This window comes from Ptychodera flava, chromosome 1 (genome assembly GCF_041260155.1).
Source record: "Ptychodera flava strain L36383 chromosome 1, AS_Pfla_20210202, whole genome shotgun sequence".
NCBI lineage: Eukaryota > Metazoa > Hemichordata > Enteropneusta > Ptychoderidae > Ptychodera > Ptychodera flava.
Window position 1 is genome coordinate 61,465,067 of NC_091928.1, and position 23,541 is coordinate 61,488,607.

A 23,541-nucleotide genomic window follows, 5' to 3' on the forward strand; every position below is an offset into this window, starting at 1 on the left:
CAATAGGACTTGCAATTTCAGAGGAGATAGGTATTGTTGACAGACGACAGTCGAACCGACAGACGGATCTGCCTACACTCAGAGTGACAGTTTTCGGACGACCTCAGTTTTCGGACATTTAGTGACATGCTGTTTCTTACACTCACTTTGCTCCGTATCAATAGCGTTTTTTCAGGTCATGTGACCTCGTATTAAGTCAGGTGACACTGTTGTCCCGTTTACGATTTTTTTTTGGTAGAAGCTATTAGTCCGTGGGCTGGAGGGGCCCATCGTGCACCCCTCCATAAACCTACTACATGGGTATTTTTTTGTTTCTTGGGGTCTGCTGAACAAGAAAAAAGATGTTAACATTGGATATTTTGGGATGCACTACCTGTCTGGGGTAGTTTTTGATGTGCATGTACTGCGAAAAATTGCGAAAAATGGGTAGGGGTATAGGGTACTATATCCTCTTCTAGATTAATTAAACCTGCATGAAAATACATAAAACTAATATTTTTAGAAAGCTTAGACACTGCTCTTTACGGGAAGCACAAACTTTAGTAAAATAAATTTGCGTATGTAGAATCAGACAAGTTTTAAATGAATTTTTTTGTCAATTTTGAAATTTTTTACCAAAAATACAATATAACAATTGTGATTTTCTGTCTTTGAAGCAAATTTTTGACAGCTTTGTGGGTTTAGATTATCTATTCTTATACATTAAACAAGAAAAAAAGTGTTAACATTAGATATTTAACAATATACAACTTCTGTAGTGTCCCTTTTGAGATGTGTGTATCCTATGGGGCTACGCACGATCTAGGGGTAAGGGGTACTACCGTAAATATTCTTCCTGGAAGATCTATAGTGGCATGAAATGCCATATTTTATATATTTTTAGAAAGCTGAGATACTGGTCTTTCGAAACATATGCAAGTTGTGGTATAAAAATATGAATATATGGAATTATATGACTTTAAAATGATTTTTTCTGGTAATTTAGCATATTTTAATGGAAGAAAATGTGACAAATACGGTTCTCTTCTAATGCAGCAAAACAAACACACTTTTGGACCTTTATCTACTAATTACAGTGTGCTGAAGAAGGAAAAAAGTAAAAATTGATGCTAAAAGCATGGACGACTTTTTAAAGTCCTAGGGTAGGAAAATGTAGTCAGGAACTTAATGTATGTCTTCCAAAAATTTGTAATGTTTCTGTTCTACTTCAGGCCGTCCAGATTTATTTTAATTTTTTCTGAGCTGTCTCTCCACATGGCTGTTGTTAGTGATTTTTTAACTTTTCTACATTTTTACTCTCCTGATCGGTCAGACAGTAGCCTAGTTGATTTCATCACAGACATGGAGCTTCGATTTCTTTCCACGAGAATATTTTAAGCGTCCACGGTCATAGATTTCAGGTTTCCGATTTTCTCCCAATATTTTCTCTCCACAACCGATCGCGCCAGGTAGTGGCTGTAAAGTGTTGAACTTTCACATTTTTCTCAACGACCGTGGCTTTCAGGTATACGACTTAATTTTCTGCCCACGACCAGTTGAGGACGTGGCCGTAAAAAGTTGAATTTTTCCCGACATTTTCACAATGATCAGTCATGAGGTTATGGATTTCATGCTTTGACTTTTTTCCCCGGTAATTTTCTAAACGACCGATCGTGAGGTCGTGCCTGTAAGTGTAAAGTGTGGAATTTTTGCCAACATTTGTCTACACAACCGGTCGCGAGGTTGTGGCTTTCAGGTTTTCGATTTTTTTCAGTTATTTCTCTCAATGGCCGGTCACTAGGGAGATCCTTTACTGTTTATTTATGAATAATAAGTTGTGTACCTTCCTGTTTATTTACAAATTCATTTTAAGCGTCCACTAGTTTTACGGACGACATCCTGACAATGTGTCTGTGATCTTCAACCCTTTCCTTATTTTAATGCGTGTGGGACGGCTGTGGTGTTGACTCAATCAATTAATCTGCTGCTACAGACAGCAGATTAGCAAGTTGGCAGTGTTTTCGGAGCAATTATAGTGGTGTATACACAAGTTAGAGAGGAGATAAGGACTTGCCGGTAATATATAAAGCAGTCAGATGGTGTGGAGTCGAAATCTTTATTAGAAAATACCACAATCAAAATTAATAAAATTACTTGTCGGTAATATATAAAGCATTTAGACGGTGTGGAGTTGAACTCTGTATTTGAAATATCATAGTCAAAATTAATAAATCAAATAAGGTAAACCGTTGCACAAAAAACCCTCTCTCCCTACCCCAGGGGACTTTTTTCTTTCCCCTGTGCCAAATATGAACTGAAAATGTTCAGGTGTTTCATTATATATTGCAGTTGTGTGTAAATTTAAACTTTTGCCACATGTTTTCAACTTCTTTCAAAGTGTTATGATCGACATCATGAACAATATTCACCACAGATTAATCATAAAGGTCCCTACCGGATTTTTCTGAGAGTACGCCCACTCGAAAAACCACCCATGGGCGGTTATTTGGGGGATGGGCCGTTATTAAGAATTTTAAATTTCATCTCAGCCTTTGTCTACGGCATTTCAACTTGACTCCCCTTGAAAAAAATTACATACGCAAAGGTCAAAAAGTTTTATATAACGTACAAAATAAAATAAGTTACACTTCTAAGATAATTACTTAGGCGTATATGTCCGTATCCCCCTATTTATGCTACTAAAATGCAGGTGGAATGATCCAGAAGAACGCAAAGTCAACATTAGAGTTTGCCAAACAATGCCGACAATGATTGACAGATGAAGCAGGAGCCAGGAATTTTCCATTCTGCACGATGGGGATCATGAAATAAATAAAATGACTATCATAAACCAGATATGAACTGAAAATGCTCACGTGTTTCATTATATATTGCATTTATGTGCAAGTTTGAACCTTTGCTACATGCTTTGCTACATTTAAAGTGTTATGATCAACACAATGAATTTCACCACAGATCAATTCTAAAGGTCATTAAGTATTCAAATATGTAATTACCTGAAATAAAAATAATTAATTTCTTTGAGTACTGTCATTGTATCACAATATAGCATGTGTAATTACCTTTGGTCAAGTCCTTCAAGCTCTATATGCCAAACCGTGAAAGCTTGTTAGCTATTTATGCAAATTATGAATTAGCTGACATGAAATGCAAAATGACTTTCAATACTGTTATAACCTGGTATAATGATCAATGTACACAGCATGTTTCGCCAAATTTTATCAAGTAAATGCCAGTATATATCCCTAATTTGGAAGGTTCATTAAATATGCATATTGGGAATTGGCTGAAAAAAATGTCAAATGACTTTCAATAATCTTGTATCATAGTATCTTTAATGTACATAGCAAGTTTTGCCAACTTTGGTCAAGTCAAAACAGATAAATATCGCTAATAAATGCGGGATATCGGACCGCAGGCGGGCGAAGATTGCATTATAAGCGCGCCAACCCAAACTCACTGCATGGACATCACATTTACGAAATCGAAGTCCAAAGTCAACTACGTCATTGTTAGAATAAGAGAGGTTTTCCATCACACGGGAGCATACCACCACAAATTTTGCACAGATGGCGTTGCACTGGCATTGAAAAAGGGTGCATGGGAGCATGGGAACGCGGGCAGTTTCCCTCGCTATGGGTAGGAAATGCATTGAGCAAGACACACTTCCGGGTTCCCAAAAAAACGAGGATCCCATTTACGGGGCGCTCAAATATAACTATTTGCTGTGATACATAGCAGAGGCGTATATGTTTGTGATGCTGAGAATAACATCAGTAAATAAATGACAGGTTTTAAAAGTTGACGTTTTTTTTGCGATGAAACAGACTTCTGAAGGTAGCTCGCTTGGGGAACACGTCATCCCGGCCGCTGTCCGCTTTGACCCCAGTAATTCACACTGGTTTTGGTCGGCCCCAGGTACCCAAGTCACTTCGACCCCGTCACACTTTTGCCTACATGTCCACGGAGACGATTCAACATGTTCCACAACAAAGCCAAGACAAAAATTGAAAATATCAATAAAATGGCTTCACAAAGGCTGAAATACACGATACTCGATGAAGTATGAAGTTTATGAAATGAAATCAAAATTGACTTAACACAAGTGTTTGTCTCGGGTAATACCACTCGAAATTGAACTATTCTACAGACTGTTTTTTCCATACAGTGCAGTATTTGTCAGTGACAAATTAATCTTTGCAATACATTTTTTGCGATGAGCTGGAAATTTGATTAATATCGAGTTAATGTATATAAATATTCCGTTATTTACTGGGACACGTTTATTTTCTCGATCCGCTATCTGCGGACTACGTGCTGAAGTACATTGACTGTTCATGTCAACGATCGCTCCCTCTGCAGAGTTTCTGTATCCCGTTCAAAAACGCTGTACCTCGATCACACGATAGTGACGCTATGTAGCTGTGCAGTATTGAAACTTATCATAAAATGGCCACCTCGTCTAACAGTAACACGTATTGTCGGGATTATCGTACGGAAAAAAGACTGCAAAAGTAAGACTTATGAATCTTCATCAGAATTGAACACATCATGATTGTACACGAGTAGCAACCGTGAATGCACGTTGAGCTCGGCAGTTACACAAGCATGGTACGCTACATGCATAGCCCTACGAGTATGGCGACGCCGCCTACCGGAGGTGGGAGGCGGCGTAGCCAAAGCCGGACACTCTCGCCATACTCGTAGGGCTAGCTACATGCACTGCCGCGATGCCGATCGTATGCATTCCAAGGCCTATCCCGGAATTTGTTTCACAAACAACCTCAAAGGAGAGCAAACATACTTCTATGGACAATGACGAATACGTTTCTTGGCGAAGCAAAATCAAAACAGTGCAGAAGTACATGAAGTAGGTCATGGCCTTGGACTCTGTGCACGAACCTGATTGGACACTTCAATACCTTTGACCCAAAGTTATTATTCATCAGCACTTCCATGCCATGAGGCTAGGTAGAGAACGTATTAGCCCTGCGTACGATGCTGTGTGTTCCGCTACAGCTAATAGCCCCGCTCACCACAGCCCTGCAAAGACCCGTACGTAGAGTTGGTGACTTCAAATCCATTTTTGGACTTGACGTAAAAAGCCAAATTACTGCCGAAATTCAGCGTTCTTGGGCCCAAGTCGTATCCCTGCCTACCTCAGCTACTCGATCGCTTCCAAAAATGCCAGTCTTTTATTCTTTTTTCGTAAATAACCGTCGATGTCGGCAACTCTCTCGCTAGCCCTGCGTACGTACGCAGTGTACGCTGTGTGTTAGGAACGCACACAGGGAATGCACAGCGTTGTTTTCACTTGTCATACGCGGCGTAACAGAAAAATTAAAACTTTCATAACTTCATTAATATCCAAGCCACGCCCACCAAAACCTTTTCAGTTCTAGCCATTTGAATTCTGAAGATGTCTACCAAATTTGACTGAAATACGTTCATCCGTTTTTGAGAAAATGGACCCACAGACAGACAGACAGACAGACAGACAGACAGACAGACGGACAGACAGACAGACAGACAGACAGACAGACAGACATCGCTGCGACATATGCTCACGTGTTCACACGTGAGCAAAAAATAACTCTGTTTCATTATTTTTTTATTAATGTACATCATTACTTTTCAGGTTTTTTTTGCTTTGATACAAAAATCTGATAATTTTCTTCGCGTAAATTTGTTGCATTCACAAACGTAACAGTAGTAGTAATCCCTAGTAGAAATGGTATGATCCACAATTGTTTACAATTATTGACCTCTTTGCGTGCAACGAATGTGAAACACTGTATCTATTTTCACACGTTCGACTACTTTAACTTGTCACACTTACAAACTAGGTCAACCTCAGAACACGTGCACACGTCAAAATCTGATCGATGATTTTCTTCGCTTTTTCGCCGAGCGGTTCTGTCTATGGCCTCTCAGCTAGGCGACTGATGCCGTATGTTGTGGGTTCGAATCCGATTGTTGAAAACAAGCCGTATTTGAATGCGTTCGACAAACCATGGAGGCATGTGATAAATTTAGATATTATTCCCTCATATTTTTCTTCGTTCAGCTCGGAAAATACTCGTGACGTACGTCACTCGTATTTTCCTTCGCTGAACGAAGAAAAATATGAGGGAATAATATACTTATCACATGCACAAGCCAAGAATTCGTTATTTTTTGCAAAATAAAATAAGTTTTCCATGACGATTCCGCGTTTAAACTTTTGAACTACTTTAGGAATAAATATCAGTACGCCGTGCACAAGTTGTCAATCATTTCCAGTCGTCCGTCGTGTGCGTTAGCGCTCACGTTCGTTCGTGTGTGGAGCAAATGACAGCTCTCGGTCTACACGTAGGCTACCTTCCGCAAAGTTATACTCTATTTCAAATGTACATGTAGTATAGTCCTAGAAATTTATCACAGACGAAGATACGCTATTTTTTGGGAACAAATATCGACTGAATCTCGATGGCGCGAACACTAAACGTCGCGCCTGACCCAGTTTGCAATGCGTACGGAACCCAAGGTATACGCGACCAGCTTCGAGTTCGTTGTTTCCGCAAATTGTTCACGTAATTCCTTCGGAATATACAGGTGGTACACTCTTGTGTTTACATTGTTCGGATGAGTAATGTCGTAGTCTGTGAAAATATCGATTTCATTACATATTTACGAGCACACCGAAGATCGACAAAAAAAAGGTCCGACGCACCAAAATTGATGACATAGACGCGGGTTGTCGTGACGTAGAACGACCTGAGAATAAATCCCGTATTTTTTAGTAAATTGGCGGTAAATTTTTACCGAATTACGGCCCTGGGCCGTTATTTAGCTACAGGTGTGAAGCAGACAATGTAGCCATTTTCTGTTTAACGGCCCTGGGCGCACTCTCAGAAAAATCCGGTAATTATACAAATATGTAAGTAGCTGAAATAAAATTACTGAAATAAAATTACTAAATTTCTTTGACTGCTGTCATTGTATCACCATTTTATACAGTATATGTAATTGGTCAAGTCCTTCAAGCTAAATATGCCAAAATGTGAAGGCTTATTAGATATGCAAATTACAAATTAGCTGACATGAAAATGCGTTATGACTTTCAATATCGTTTAACCTGGTGTCATTTATGTACATAGCATGTTTTGCCAACTTTGATCAAGTAAATCCCAGTATATATCCCTAGTTAGGAAAGTTCATTTAATATGCAAATTAGGAATTGGCTGAAATAAAAATGCTTGATGACTTTGAATAATGTTGTATCGAAGTATCTTCAATGTACATAGCAAGTTTCGTCAACTTTGGTCAAGTCAATCAAGATATATATCCTCAATAAGAAAGCACGTACGTACATACATACATACATACATACATACATATGTACGTACATACGTACATACCGGGTACATACATACATACATACTTACATACATACATACATACATACATACATACATACAATTTTTCCAACCTATAAGAATAGCTTCCATTGGCATATACATGTATGGCCATATGGGAGCTAAAAATACCTTGTATCATTACGGTGGCATCCCAATCCAACTGGTTCACTATAAATTACAAATGAACACATCTTACCAAGTAAACTGAATCCAAAGATATGAGGGAGTGCTTCAGAAACCAGGACTTGTCTTCCAGTGCCATTCATATTTGCCATTTCAATTTTATCAGTTTGTGCGTCACCCCAATAGATTTTCCTGTATGTGAAATCAAGGGCCAGTCCATTGGGCCATCCAAGTGACTCACTAATGAGTGTAACTCTACCAGTACCATCTAAATGTGCTCTCTCTATCTTTGGTTGCTTTCCCCAATCTGTCCAGTACATGTGACTGATGAAAGAAACCCAGTATTAATTTGTTGAGAAATTACTTTTTTATGCAGTGACAGGATGCAATGTTGTTAAATTGTAAATATCTGTGGAGAGAACTTCAATTCCAATTCCATAGAAATTTATTCATCCCAAACATGGGCACATTAAAAATCAAAGTGAGACTTGAGTGGACACCGTGGGTCATCAGTATGTATTAGGGAGATGGTGCAGTGGCAAAGAATGTGAAATTTTCAGAAGAGTTACATTCAGAATGTGCTTAGGAATACAATTCAGAATAACATTCAGACACTCACTATGTGAGATAATATTCTGTATATTCCAGAAGAGTCCTTTCAGAATGTGCTTTGGAATACAATTCAGAATAATATTCAGACACTCACTATGTGAGATAATATTCTGTATAGAAGTAACAAGTCATTGACATTGACATAGTCCCCACTTGTAATAGGAGTATCAGTCTTGATGGGGCAGGGAAATGAGGTCATTAAGAAGTATCACTGGAGTGTATATGTTCAGATCTATGGACACATAGGCGATGTCATTGTTCCCATTTTGAAACAAGAGGCATGTCTAAGTTATGGTTCTAAATCGGGAAAAAAGATCAGACCTCTAGCTGTATTGGCCAGCCAAGAAATACATATGTGCATAATAAATGAGGTACAAGATGTGACATCTCAAGGTCTAGTATCCTATCAAATTGAAGCGTAAAGAACTTGTGGTTACTGAGTTATGCATATATATGCATATTTCAAGGTCAAAGGTCATCAAGGTCACGTGACATTTTGAAAAAAAACATTGTATTGCTAATTAATCCATATATGCCAAAATTCAGACCTCTAGCTCTATTGGCTTGCCCACAATTATATATGGGCATATTAACGAGGTAAAGCATATTGTGTTGTCATAAGGTCTCCCATCCTACTAAATATAAAGGACATAGCACTTGTGGTTACTTATTTATTGACATATTGTGCTGTCATAAGGTCTCCCATCCTACTAAATATAAAGGACATAGCACTTGTGGTTACTTATTTATTGACATAATCGTGATTTTAGGTAAAAGGTTATCGAGGTCACATGACATTTTGTCAAAAAATTTCTATCCTATAGTCTATCCCTATATACTAAAAATCATACATTTACCTCTATTGGCTTGTTCAAAATTAGATATGCACATAAGAATGAGGTACAATATGTGGCGTCATAAGGTGTCCCATCATACCAAATATGAAGGGTGTAGCACTTGTGGTTCCTGAGTTATGGACAAATATGTATATTTGAGGTCAAAGGTCACTGAGGTCACATGACATTTTGTCAAAAAAATTGTATTGCTAAGTTATCCGTATATACCAAAAATCAGACCTCTAGCTCTATTCGCTCACTCAAAATTAGATATGTGCATAATTAATGAGGTACAATATGTGGCGTCATAAGGTGTCCCATCATACCAAATATGAAGGGTGTAGCATTTGTGGTTACTGAGTTTTGGACAAATATGTATATTTGAGGTCAAAGGTCATTGAGGTCACATTACATTTTTTCAAAATAATTGTATTGCTAAGTTATCCCTATATACCAAAAATCAGACCTCTAGCTCTATTGGCTCGCTCAAAATTAGATATGCGCATAATTAATGAGGTACAATATGTGGCGTCATAAGGTGTCCCATCATACCAAATATGAAGAGTGTAGCACTTGTGGTTACTGAGTTATGCACAAATATGTATATTTGAGGTCAAAGGTCATTGAGATCACTTGACATTTTGTCAAAAAAATTGTATTGCTAAGTTATCCCTACATACAAAAATCAGACCTCTGGCTCTATTGGCTCGCTCAAAATTAGATATGTGCATAATTAATGAGGTACAATATGTGGCGTCATAAGGTGTCCCATCATACCAAATATGAAGGGTGTAGCATTTGTGGTTACTGAGTTTTGGACAAATATGTATATTTGAGGTCAAAGGTCATTGAGGTCACATTACATTTTTTCAAAATAATTGTATTGCTAAGTTATCCCTATATACCAAAAATCAGACCTCTAGCTCTGTTGGCTCGCTCAAAATTAGATATGCGCATAATTAATGAGGTACAATATGTGGCGTCATAAGGTGTCCCATCATACCAAATATGAAGAGTGTAGCACTTGTGGTTACTGAGTTATGGACAAATATGTATATTTGAGGTTAAAGGTCACCAAGGTCACGTGACATTTTGTCAAAAAAATTGTATTGCTAAGTTATCCATATATACCAAAAATCAGACCTCTAGCTCTATTGGCTCGCTCAAAATTAGATATGCCCATAATTAATGAGGTACAATATGTGGCGTCATAGGGTGTCCCATCATACCATATATGAAAGGTTTACCACTTGTGGTTACTGAGTTATGGACAAATATGTATATTCGAGGTCAAAGGTCACCAAGGTCACATGACATTTTGTCAAAGTGTCTGAGATATCTGCGTGAACGGATGGACTCACGGACTGACATGACCCAATCTATGAGCCCCCTGGACTTTATCTGTGGGGACTAAAAACTGTGTCACTGCATCCTTTTTGCAATATGAATACGATGAGAAACTAAATCTTTCTTTATCTTGGCCTTATACATGGGAGCCTATGTACTGGCTTATACATGGGAGTCTATGGACTGCCTTATACATGGGAGTCTATGGACTTCCTTATACATGGGAGTCTATGGACTGCCTTATACATGGGAGTCTATGGACTGCCTTATACATGGGAGTCTATGGTCTGCCTTATACATGGGAGTCTATGGTCTGCCTTATACATGGGAGTCTATGGTCTGCCTTATACATGGGAGTCTATGGAGGTGAAAACTAAAAAGTCCTCTACCATGGCCAAATTTGATCGCATTGTGAAACAAATCGACGTGCATCTGTATGAGGTATGGTACTATCCTTGTACCAAGTTTGAACAAAATCGCTCCAGGCGTCTCTGAGATATCTGCGTGAACGGACGGACGCATGGACGGACGGATGGACGCACGCACGGACATGACCAAACCTATAAGTCCCCCCGGACGGTGTCCGTGGGGACTAAAAAGGGCAGCTTAACTTCAGTGGGTTCATTGTTTCAAATGACTGACACACGGAAGCAACGCGAGCAACTGCTCCAGAAAACTGGCATAAATCTTATCCACGGAGATAAATATAGCGCTGTGCCACCATAGTACCTTTTGTGAATACTTTAGACATAAGGTTGTGAGCCAAATACTGTCTGTTTTACAGTTCAAGCGGCTTATTCATGAAAAATCTCTTTCTGTACACGATCAGTGGCGTCGACAACATAGCCGTTGACCATTTCAAACTGCTGTCAATCACAAAGTGACGCGCAGAACGTGCTAACGATCAAACATTTGCTGTGTACACCGGATCACTTACAAAATACACAATGAAAAACAATCCCCAAATAAATAGCATTCATTCAATAAAACCCCGAAATCGGCCGAAGACATACTGCTGCAGTTTAGCTAAGAAGGTTTTCATTCAATATTTCATAAAACTTTGCTTGTGACAATGCGCATAATTTAGGTATGTGTGTACGGCAAAAGCCAGTGTAGTATTTACGGTAGTTCTCTTTTTGGAAGATGTGGTGGCCCTCAAAAGGGCCGTTTGGTTTGTGTCAAAGACACGACTTACTGCCAACGGTGACCCATGTACGAGCGATTCGGAGGATTTGGTTACAGGAACCGTATGAGCTGCAAAACACAATCGGGCATAATTTCCCTCTTTGTGACAACAGCCCCTTCGGCCCGCATCAGACGTGCCTTGCGATCAATGTACCTGGCATCTAGCAAGGTACCTCTTCTACACAGAAGAGTCCAGTATTTTCTGTACAAATTTCTTCTGATGCCAGCGTTCAGGTCGCAAGCCTGCTGTCCAGTTCCCAACCACTTCTGCCGTACTGTTGTTACACAGGGCTGACAAAAGCAGTGCCGACATTCTTCTGCATTCTGATCCCTCTGTATAGGGATATCGGTTGACAGTCGGCGGTTTTCCTGCGGCATAGTATCTACCTCCGCTTCTCTTCGACGTCCATGCGTTTCTTCCAGATCGATCTCCCATCCAAACTGGGTTATAATGCCACGTATGACAGCCTCTTGCTCGTCATTCAGAGAGAGAGAGAATTGCCTACTCATGTCTGTTCGCAAACTGTAATGATGTGAAAATTACTCTCAAGAGATCATTTGATGCGTCACTAAATATGCAAATAGATAAGTGTCGATGACGCTTACCTTTGGTTATCGACCAATAAGCTGGGCGAAGGTTTTGTGAGGAAACCACGTGACCCTAAAAAAATATCATTTACATTTACCCCAAACTGTTGACAAAATCTTAACATTATCAACATACAGAAAAACGTAATTATTAATGGCAATTGTATTCGGTACGATATATATTTGAAACAATTGACAAAAATTGTTTTTAATATCTAATAATACTAAAAATACGTGTTGCTTCCACTTTATCAATTTCAATGTGTCTTTCATATTTATTAAATCTACTATGTTTTCAATCGCTGAATGCACCTATCATACATACCAATTACGAATGGTAAAAATGATTTATGATTTACACTTGTTACCACCCAATCCCACCCCACCTTCGTTTTGTATCGTTATTTTGTCTCTCGTGTTGATCCTCAGCGTTTTAGTTTCGAGTCGTTTTACGTCAACGTCACCTTTCGTCTTATGTTCAGTTGACAATTGTATAACTTGTTCCGCTTACATATTATTGTCCCAAAAATATGATTACTGAAAAAAAAAGTGGCCTCGCTTTCTGGGTTACTTGTTGGGTACCGTAATTAATTTCATGTACATATTCTATGCCATGGCCTTATGCTAGGGAAGAATTTGTTATTCATTTGTTGGGTACCAGTCAACTCGCACTTTTTCCAACTCGCCCGATTCCAACTCGCCCGATTTCAACTCGCCCGATGTCAACTCGCCCGATACTATTTTGCAATTTTATGAGTACCTGGTACGTATAAAACGTTTTATTTCTAACAACAATTATTTCTAACATTGAGAACCACGGTTGCGGGTTGAAATATGTGCCAACACGGAAAACTTTTTATTTGCGAATTTCACGTTTTGCAAATCTCTTGAAAGAATAAATTTCGTTCGGCGTCTTTACGTATAGGGATAGTTACTGCGTACTGGCTCACTTCTTTAGGAACAGCAGGACCGTCTTTCACGGGTTACTGGCCTGGCATGACATGAAAATAGCTGGCCTCGGGCCATCGGGTTATCATACATGGAATCTACAACACCCTATCTCAAAACAACGGGCGAGTTGGCATAGAGCGAGTTGGTATCGGGCGAGTTGGAATCGGGCGAGTTGGAATCGGGCGAGTTTTGTTCTGGGCAGGTTGGAAAAAGTGCGAGTTGACTGTAATTCGAATTTGTTTCCTCCTTACGATATGAAGGAGCAGTAACGAAGAATTTCGACATATTGTTGTTGCTTTTACGGTGTGTGGGACAATATTACAATGTTAGCATTAGTCTTGGAAAGGTTTCGGACCATCGATCGCGTTAGTGTTCCAATCATTGCAAAAGACCCATGTCACTGAAACCACGGTAGTCAAGGTGAAAATAAATCTGTTCTACGTGGAGTCCTGTCGCCAATCATCCTAATCATGGAATTTTAGAACACAGGTGTTTACTACCCGCATGCTTGTATGAACGTATTGCCTATTTCCATATGTTGTCACATTGTGAACGTCTTCCAGATTGATTCCCACGATAGGTGTGAATTGCTTTAGACAACGATACTCACTATGCTCTGTTTTGACAATTACCTAACGACAGCAAAAAATCGGGAAATAATAGTGCCACATGAAAACCAATTACGTATCAAAGAGACGTTTTACTCTCGTAAAAAATCTTGTCCCAGTACTTGGTTCAAGTCTGTGATTTTTGAATGTTAGAGTGGGTGAACTTGATGAGTTGGGTGTACGCAATGAGTCGGATGTACGTGATAGAGGGGATCGAGTTTCTTCGAACCACGGCAGAAACTAACCCACTTGATCCTCAGTGTTTTAGTTTCGAGTCGTTTTACGTCAACGTCACCTTTCGTCTTATGTTCAGTTGACATGTATAACTTGTTCCGCTTACATATTATTGTCCCAAAAATATGAATACTGAAAAAAAAACGTGGCCTCGCTTTCTGGGTTACTTGTTGGATACCGTAGTTAATTTCATGTACATATTCTATGCCATGGCCTTAGGCTAGGGAAGAATTTGTTTCCTCCTTACGATATGAAGGAGCAGTAATGAAGAATTTCGACGTATTGTTGTTGCTTTTACGGTTTCTTGGACAACCAAGGCTTCTCTCCTTCTACCTCCATGATATTACAGTGTTAGCATTGGTCTTGGAAAGGTTTCGGACCATCGATCTGATAAGCGTTCAAATCATTGCAAAAGACACATGTCACTGAAACCACGGTAGTCAAGGTGAAAATAAATCTGTTCTCCGTGGAGTCCTGTCGCCAATCATCCTAATCATGGAATTTTAGAACACAGGTGTTTACTACCCGCATGCTTGTATGAACGTATTGCCTATTTCCATATGTTGTCACATTGTGAACGTCTTCCAGATTGATTCCCACGATAGGTGTGAATTGCTTTAGACAACGATACTCACTATGCTCTGTTTTGACAATTACCTAACGACAGCAAAAAATCGGGAAATAATAGTGCCACATGAAAACCAATTACGTATCAAAGAGACGTTTTACTCTCGTAAAAAAACCTTGTCCCCAAACTTGGTTCAAGTCTGTGATTTTTGAATGTTAGAGTGGGGTGAGCTTGATGAGTGGGGTGTACGCGATGAGTCGGATGTACGTGATACAGGGGAGTTTCTTCTGGAACCACGGCAGAAACTAACCCACTACTGAGCAGACACAAAGGTAACGCATTCAATTGCTAGGAAAACCTGGCCTGGGCTGCAAAATTCCAACTGCATTTATATGAAAGGCAAGAGAGAGAAACTTTTAACATGATTTCATTTTTTTTAAATTCACCGACTTGAACCAAGTCTACCTACCGGTGATGTCGACTAACGATACTGAACGTGCAAGGTGTGTGTACTGATGATGCGGTCTATTCATTGTGTAAATAAACTGTTGTCACTTGTATCATCTATCCTTATCGTTTATCTCTACTGCTTCCGCATAGTCACTGTTTCGTAAGATATGGTCTACGCGTGTCTTTCTTCCTTCCTTGATATAGATAAACAACGATAGCTTCCCTTTTTGTTCGACCCAGACAACTGAGCGCCAAGTTCTAATACTCATGGCATCCCAGGGTCTATATATAGCTGACTTTCAACGGTTATGATTATTCCAGCGTTTTTGCCGGTACTGGTCGTTCCACTGTTTGCTTCACGCCGACGTCCCTTGTAACTTGCAGGTTTTTCAGCTCCCATATAATATGCATATGTATATATGCAAATGGGAGGTATTCGTATAAGGTGGAAAAATGTCGTCTGTATGTATGTATGTATGTATGTATGTATGTATGTATGTATGTATGTCTGTCCACATCAAAAACTCCTAAACCGTAGCACCTACTGTCTTAGTATTTGGTGTACAGGTGCACCTAGGGGTGGAGATGTGAATTTGTTCAAATGAACATGTCAGTGCCAAAAATATGCAAATGAGGGGAAAAAAAGGAAAAATCCTGCAAATGGCTAAAACTCAGTAAGCATTGGTCAGATTTGGTTGAAACTTAGTATGCAGATTTTTTTAGGTATTCTAAAGTATGTGTGCAAAAATTGGGATGAAATTTGCATGTTTGTATTTTTAGGGTATTTTTTTCCGTTTTTAGTCAAAAAATCTTGTTCTCTGAAATCGCTCATCTGATTGCTATGAAACTTCATATTCATGTTCCTAAGAATGACCTCAGTCATGCTTGTGCAAATTGTATTGATATTGTCATATTTGTAATTTTGGGGCAATTTTCATAATTTTTGATAAAAAATTTTTTTATCCAAAACTACTGATTTGATAGCTTTGATATTTGGTATACAGATATCTAAGATTAATCCCAATATAATGTATTGAAGGTATGTTGAAACTGGCAATTTTTTTATTTTGGGGCAATTTTTGCCTTTTTTGGTCAAAACATTTTTCTTCTTAAAACTTGTGATCTGGTAGCTTTGATATCTAGTGTACAGGTTCCTAGGGTTTATGTGAATTTGATATATTTAAAATAAGGATGAAATCTGCAATTTTGTATTTTGGGGGGCATTTTTCTCATTTTTGGTCAAAAAATTTGTTTCTCAAAATTTACCAGTCTGATTGCTTTGATATTTAGTAAACGGGTCCTTAGGGTTTTTGTTAATAAGATATATTGAAATTAAGTTGAAATCCGGAATTTTGAATTTTTGGGGCAACTTTGCGAAACTTTCAGTTTTACTGGGATATCTTTCATTTTGTATTTTTAAGATTTTTTTTGGTAATTTTATACCTACTGGAACTAAGAGTATATAATGTGGTGATTTAGTAAGCATTTGATATGGTAAACTGTATTTGGTGTTGAAATGCAGTAAAAAAATCCTGGCAGATTTTGAAAAAATTCCAAACAAATAAATAAAAAATTCAGCCAGAGAAGGTTTGACAAAACGAAAAGATGGGAGAGTGGGGAAAAAAGAATGTACATGGATCGGATAAAAAGATACTGCAATGTACCTCATCGATCTTCCAGACACCGTCCCTTATCAAATAGTCCACCCCGATGTATTTTTGTGCGCAATTAACCATGCAGTGTATTTTAGTTTAAGATGTCAAGTTAGGTAAGGATTTGAAAGGGATGGTCAAGTTCACCACAGTTTAATTTTATCTCTTGTTTCATCACCCTTGTGTAATTGATTAAGTTTGTAAGTTGTTCCAGATGTTGATGCACCAGCTGTTCTGGAAGAAAACAATGTTTACTTTTCCGTGTAGGGTTTCTGAGTTGATGATTGTATGTTGAAATTTCTCCGTGTATCTGGTGTATAGGCAAACTTGTAAACATTGGTTGCATGTTATGTATTTCAGTCTTTGTCAAATATTGTAAATGAAAAATCAAGAACAGTTTGCTGTGTGCTTGTAAAAGATAACATATTTGTCAATACATAAACTGCCTTGCAGATTGATTGTCTTAAAGATTATCACAGGAGTAGAAAAGGAAAAGAAACTAATCAACTAATCAAATTGCTGTAACATATTCACTCTCAGTGCCTGTATAGGTCTATACTTAACTATTTTATCATAACATTCAGCTGTTCGTTATCTCCATGAGCCAAGGCACACTTGGGGTCAATGTCATCACTCTGTGCCAGTCTGTGTATGTCAGTCTGTCTGTATATGTATGTCCATGTTTCATACAATTGTTGACTTGTTTTGATAACTATATGGGAGCGAACAGTGATGTTGTCACTATTTTTTACAACTCTCATTTCATTGTAAGAAGGGGTAGGAAAGTTTAGTGTAGTTCCGTGTAAATTTTGCCCCCGCGTATATTTCGGTCGAACTGACAGTATTTTTTTGTGTGTAAATTTTGTATATATTGAATCTTTGCCTGTGATTAGTGTATATACCAGAAACTTTAGATATCTTAGTCCGATTTTTATGCTTGCCATTTTTTTTTGTTTTTTTTATTACCCTTTTCAAAAGTGTTGCATATTTTAATTATTATCATTTTCGAGTTGACTATGGCACTGGTAGATAGAGAAAATAGGGCCCGTCCCTCTGATAACCCCGAAGCAATCCGTGAACGAAACCAGCGCCGAGTGAGAAACAATAGCAAACGTGGGTGTATAGACTGTGGTCTAAAATATCATGAATTGTCATGAATTTGCCAAATGCTAGCCTCCACCTAGCTCTACGTGACAGGGCTGTGTGTCACCGGTGCTATAAGGCCGGAGGCTGTATAACGTCGGTAACACTCAGCCCAATAACGCAGACCTTAGGCCTCAGCCCGGAAGTATGCGTTCATTGAACTCAACAATATCGACCATGTGGATCTGTGAAACACGAAGCAGTACCTCACATTTATTCCGTATATTTATCCTTTTTACCTAAGTAACGTGGTTTTTTCAATGAATATTGAATTACAGCACATCCCGCTGAACGATTTCCACCTCCCTTTGTGATCGCATTCAATAGCATATTCACGCACCGAGGTGAGATCGATGTTGACAGGACGAGTGACTGGAACAAATGTGCTGTATTCCCTTCCACACAGTAGTTATGGCCGGCTACAGTGGGCCCATGGCCGTGCATCGCCGGCAAACTAAGCGTTTGGGACATCACGAGAGCAAATTTTTTTTCCAGTCTGTGAGCGGCTTGAGTAGTCAGATAGACATAGATTGGAATTGAGTTGATTTCGACCGAAAGTAGTGTTTCATGCGCGCCCCCAATTGGGACTGCGGTGACCGGCTTTGTCTGTGGCATGCAGTCAGTAGGACTGTGGTGGGAGGCCGTATAACGCCGGGAACAATCAGCATCGTACGCAGAGCTATGTACTCGGTTTTTCTTGGTTCACTCGGATCGTAGATGAATACTGAGCGTAAGGAATATGACAGCAAAAACTAACTACCGGTAACATCGTCTGTTATGTTAGCTTATGGTATTTGTATTCAAACAAAACTGTCTGGATTAGGATTTCCGTAGAAGTGGGTTCTTATCTAAGCCGATAATGGATAAAACACGAAGTCAACATGGTTTGCCTTCATTATTCATTGCCACTCCGGACCCAGGGATCGCAAGCGATGGCTTTAAACAAGGGAGTCTATGGATTGCCTTATACATGGGAGTCTATGGATTGCCTTATACATGGGAGTCTATGGACTGCCTTATACATGGGAGTCTATGGACTGCCTTATACATGGGAGTCTATGGACTGCCTTATACATGGGAGTCTATGGACTGCCTTATACATGGGAGTCTATGGATTGCCTTATACATGGGAGTCTATGGATTGCCTTATACATGGGAGTCTATGGATTGCCTTATACATGGGAGTCTATGGACTGCCTTATACATGGGAGTCTATGGACTGCCTTATACATGGGAGTCTATGGACTGCCTTATACATGGGAGTCTATGGACTGCCTTATACATGGGAGTCTATGGACTGCCTTAAACATGGGAGTCTATGGACTGCCTTATACATGGGAGTCTATGGACTGCCTTATACATGGGAGTCTATGGACTGCCTTATACATGGGAGTCTATGGACTTCCTTATACATGGGAGTCTATGGACTGCCTTATACATGGGAGTCTATGGACTGCCTTAAACATGGGAGTCTATGGATTGCCTTATACATGGGAGTCTATGGATTGCCTTATACATGGGAGTCTATGGATTGCCTTATACATGGGAGTCTATGGATTGCCTTATACATGGGAGGCGAAAACTAAAAAGTCCTCTAACATGGCTAAATTTGATCACATTGTGAAACAAATCAACGTGCATCTGTATGAGGTAGAGTACTATCCTTTTACCAAGTTTGAACGAAATCGCTCCAGGTGTCTCTGAGATATCTGCGTGAACGAAAAAAGTCATAAAATATGCAAATGAGCAATTAATTAATTAGCCACACCCACCAAAATCTAATCAGATCTAAGTCTCATCATGATAATACCAAATACCAAATTGCATGACATTAGACCTAAGGGTTCTTAAGTTATGAGTGGAACAAAATCTGTCTACGGACGGACGGACGGACGGACAGACGGACAGACGGACGGACAGACGGACACACACACAGACATTGTGGCGACATAGGACACCTTTGGTGCTTCGCACCACGGTGTCCAAAAACAACCATCAAAATGTTAAAAATATACAGAAAGTACATAGACACAGAATGGTGACCAAAGGCAAACACACATAATAGTTTTGAATACAGCTCAGCTGTGGTATGTCATACATTACAAGAATCACAATCAGATTCTAGTGAGCAGGAAGAATAATTAAAAGAACAACTTACAAGATAACCATTAGAATAGAATTATCAACGAAATGCTATTAGAGCCCTTACGAAAATAGTCTGTAGATATTCTATTGAACTCTGATATTCTATAGAAATTCTGTATATTTTATGGAAATCTGATGGAAATATGCTTCCATTGAAATTCAATTGAAAATTTTCAATACAATTCTGTAGACAAATTTAAATTTTATAGAATTTTAATGTGTATAGAAACTTTAAATTCTATTGAAGTTTGCTGATAATTTTCTGTAAAAATCTGCAGAAATTAAACATATTTTTTATGGAATTTTTCAGTTCCATAGCTTTTGTGGAAATTTTTTTTCTGTTTTTTCCCACAGTTTACACTGTTTCAGACTTAAGTTCATGTTTTTGCATGTTGGCATGAGCTTTGATAAGAACTCAGTGACATATATATAGCTGGTTTCAATATGGAAAAGGTAGTGACATTTACTATGGAGAGTTCTAAGCACATTCTCGTGTACCCTTTAATTCTGATAAGCTATTTTCATTTACACACAACGTGCCAGGAAAATGTATACAGTTTCAATTGTACCTTGCCATTGCTTTTGTACATTTCATGACTGTACACAGACCAACCAGACTTATCGATCCTAGGTCAAGTGAGCTGACCTGTGCCATTGCTTTGTTATGCAAATAGTTTCCTGCCTTTACAATGGGCTGATTACATAATAGTGTAGCCACGCATTATTCATTTGAACTTGAGGCAGTCCACAGTGCACATGGCTCTTATGAAAAGTACTAAGGTTCAACTCCAAATTGCATGGAATATTAGGATCCACTAAGGTCCATTAGCAAGATTCTAACAGTGTTATGGAGAAGGGAGCTCACTAATATGTCACAACTGTAAGGATCCACATTGCAGCATCAACTGAAATTTACGTGAGTTAAGATACACAACACTTTAATTATGCACTTGGCTGTGGTCAAAACTGCTAGACTGGAGAGGTAGGCCTTGCATTCATATGTGTAGGTTGCTTTATATTTTGTAGTCCCTGTATGTTTCATCAAGTTTTCATCGATTGTTAATCATAATTCTTTTAGAAATAAACTACATGTTTATAATTTACTTACTGACTGATTTTTTGTGAGTTTTGCAGTAATTCATTGCATTGGTATCTATGGCAATATCATAAGATGGTATTCCTTACTGAATAAACGTTTAACACATATTGTTGTCATACTTTCTAAGAGTTTGAACTCGTATAAGACTAACAAACGTCTGTAAAAGAGTGCAGAAATTAAATATAGTTTTACAGAAATTCTACATAAAAATTCTGTAGAATGTGGTACAAATTCAATATAGTGCTACAGATATACTGTAGAACGTGTATTGAATTTACATACAAATTCTGTAAATTCTACAGAAAAGATACAGAAATTCTGTTTAATTTCTACAGAAAAGGGGGCCAAAACTCCATTAAACTCCGTTAATTTCGATATAGGTTCAGCAGAATTTCTGTAGAAATTCTATATCACTTAAATTGAATTTTGTCATCAATTTCAATAGAATTTCTACAGACAATTTTCATAAGGGAGTAGACTTACTACATGGCTATTTGAAGAGAGTAAACCACTAAAAGGATATTAGAATCCCTTAGCTGGCTATTTTAGTAGACATTCTTACCTAATGGATATTAGTATATAGACATTTCCACCAGATGGCTGTTACAATAGACTTATGCTTACCAGATAGGTATTAGAATAGACTTACCGTACTCACTAGACAGACTTACCAAACAGATAGTTACTAGTCTAACAATAAACTTACCCACTAGATAGCTATTGGAATAGACTTATCTACTAGACAGCTGTTGCAACAGACTTATGCACTAGATAACAATTAGAATAGACTTGCCTACTACATAGTTATTAGAATACAGTAGACTTACCCACTAGATGGATCTAATGCAATGGCACGCGGTTCATCAAGATCCTCTGATATTAGAATTTTCCGTGATGTTCCATTTAGCCTTGCTACTTCAATCCGATCTGTTCCGGTGTCTGTCCAATACAAATTTCGACTTATCCAATCCACAGCTATGCCATCTGGATGGTCAACTTCTCTTTGAACAATGTACTCACCACCTACAAAGTGGCAGTAAACATACATGAAACAATGACATCACCTACAGTACAACTTACAGTTCTATGAAGACAATGGACTATTGCCACCTTTCAGTGCGGGTAGAAAAATGTCCAGCATCCACACATAAACTTTGCAGAAACCTCTTGTTGTAAATAGATTGCATTGCCCTACTCATTGAAAATGGATTATACAAAAAGTATGCATTAGCATCTGGTAGTAACTGTACAAAGCTAATGACAATTTTCTGCAGAGTAAAATAAAAGCAGAAATTTACCGGTAGTCACAGAGGACATCTTATATAATTACCTGAACCATCCATTGCAGCCCTTCTAATGGCTCTAACTTCATCATCTGTCCAGTATATGTAGCCATCAACAGGATCATAATCTACAGCAATAGTGTGTTTGATATTATCCAGTTGTAACACGACATCTGTATAATCTGGTGTGTCCAATGAGATTCGTCTCAGATCAATACGTCTTGCTAATAACAGAATCTCCTTAGATCCTACAAATACGTAGACATTGAGGTCAGGTTAGGGTTGAACAGATCATGCATTATTGCCATTCAAATAATTTTGCCAGTGACAGAAAGTTAAGTTTATTGTATGACATGGACAATATCATTTTCACTGTCTTGTGATGTTAACGATAGTAATTAAAGGCCAGGGACTTGATACCCGGGATCAAGTTAATCCCGTTCACCTTTGACATTCACGGGCGGGATCGAATGTTAATGTCTTTGTAAATTACAGTCACCATTAGTGTGCACAGGGGGTTGTAAACAGGCGAATGTGTTGACATGCAAACAACATATTATACGTAACTGAATATAACGGTGAGACCAGTACACTGAGCAGACTGAGAAACGTTTCATGAAGCGGCCCGCGATGCTTGTAGCAATAACAGGTGAACTTCAACAGTAATGAAAATGGTACAGCACGACGCCGCTGCAAATGACGGCTTTATTAGGTTCCGAATTAGGCCTACCCGGGGCCCGGGCGTGGGTTGAAACTGTACAATCGCTGCAGCTAAATAAAACAATAGTGCAGACGTCGTGCCATTGCCAAGATCACGGTCCCTCCACAAAGGAGGGACCGTGCCAAGATACTCTGCTATTACAGATCGTTTCGTCTACAGAAAAGCCCTCTCACTAAAAACATAGGGCCAAAGTCCCTGAAGCTACAATAGACATGGATACAAAATTAAGTATTTCCTGACTGTATGAAATTATCTCACTTTAATAGGTCATCCTAGGGACTTGTAAACCAAATGTTAAAGTTGTCTGACCAGCGGTTTTGAAAAAACAAGCAACTCAACAGTTGACAGAGCTCTGCTGTGTAATATGTAGAGAATAACCTTTTGTGACACATGTATTGATGAAGAAGGTGGATATCTTTCATTAACATTGTAAGTGAGTTCTGTTGAATAAGTTGAGACTGTACATACTCAGAGAAAGCACACTGAAGAGACAAATGTTTGAAACTTAAGAAGTTCATGGTCATCAAAGCATTATAAGGAATCATGTAACTTTCATTGCACTGTTTACACAGATTGCACAATTGCTATAAATAGCA

At 38.6% G+C, this 23,541-nt stretch overlaps 1 protein-coding gene across 2 annotated transcripts in view; it reads right to left on the reverse strand.

The window, feature by feature from the left end:
• The window catches only part of LOC139142491 (low-density lipoprotein receptor-related protein 6-like), a 216,571-nt gene that overhangs the window by 126,036 nt on the left and 66,994 nt on the right, over window positions 1-23,541 (reverse strand). For both annotated transcript variants that reach the window (XM_070712437.1, XM_070712445.1), the window contains 3 exons: window positions 22,272-22,472; window positions 21,769-21,964; window positions 7,597-7,847 (listed from right to left, as the gene is read on the reverse strand). In XM_070712437.1, coding sequence (XP_070568538.1) covers window positions 7,597-7,847; window positions 21,769-21,964; window positions 22,272-22,472 — 648 coding nt within the window. The remainder of the gene's footprint in view (window positions 1-7,596; window positions 7,848-21,768; window positions 21,965-22,271; window positions 22,473-23,541) is intronic.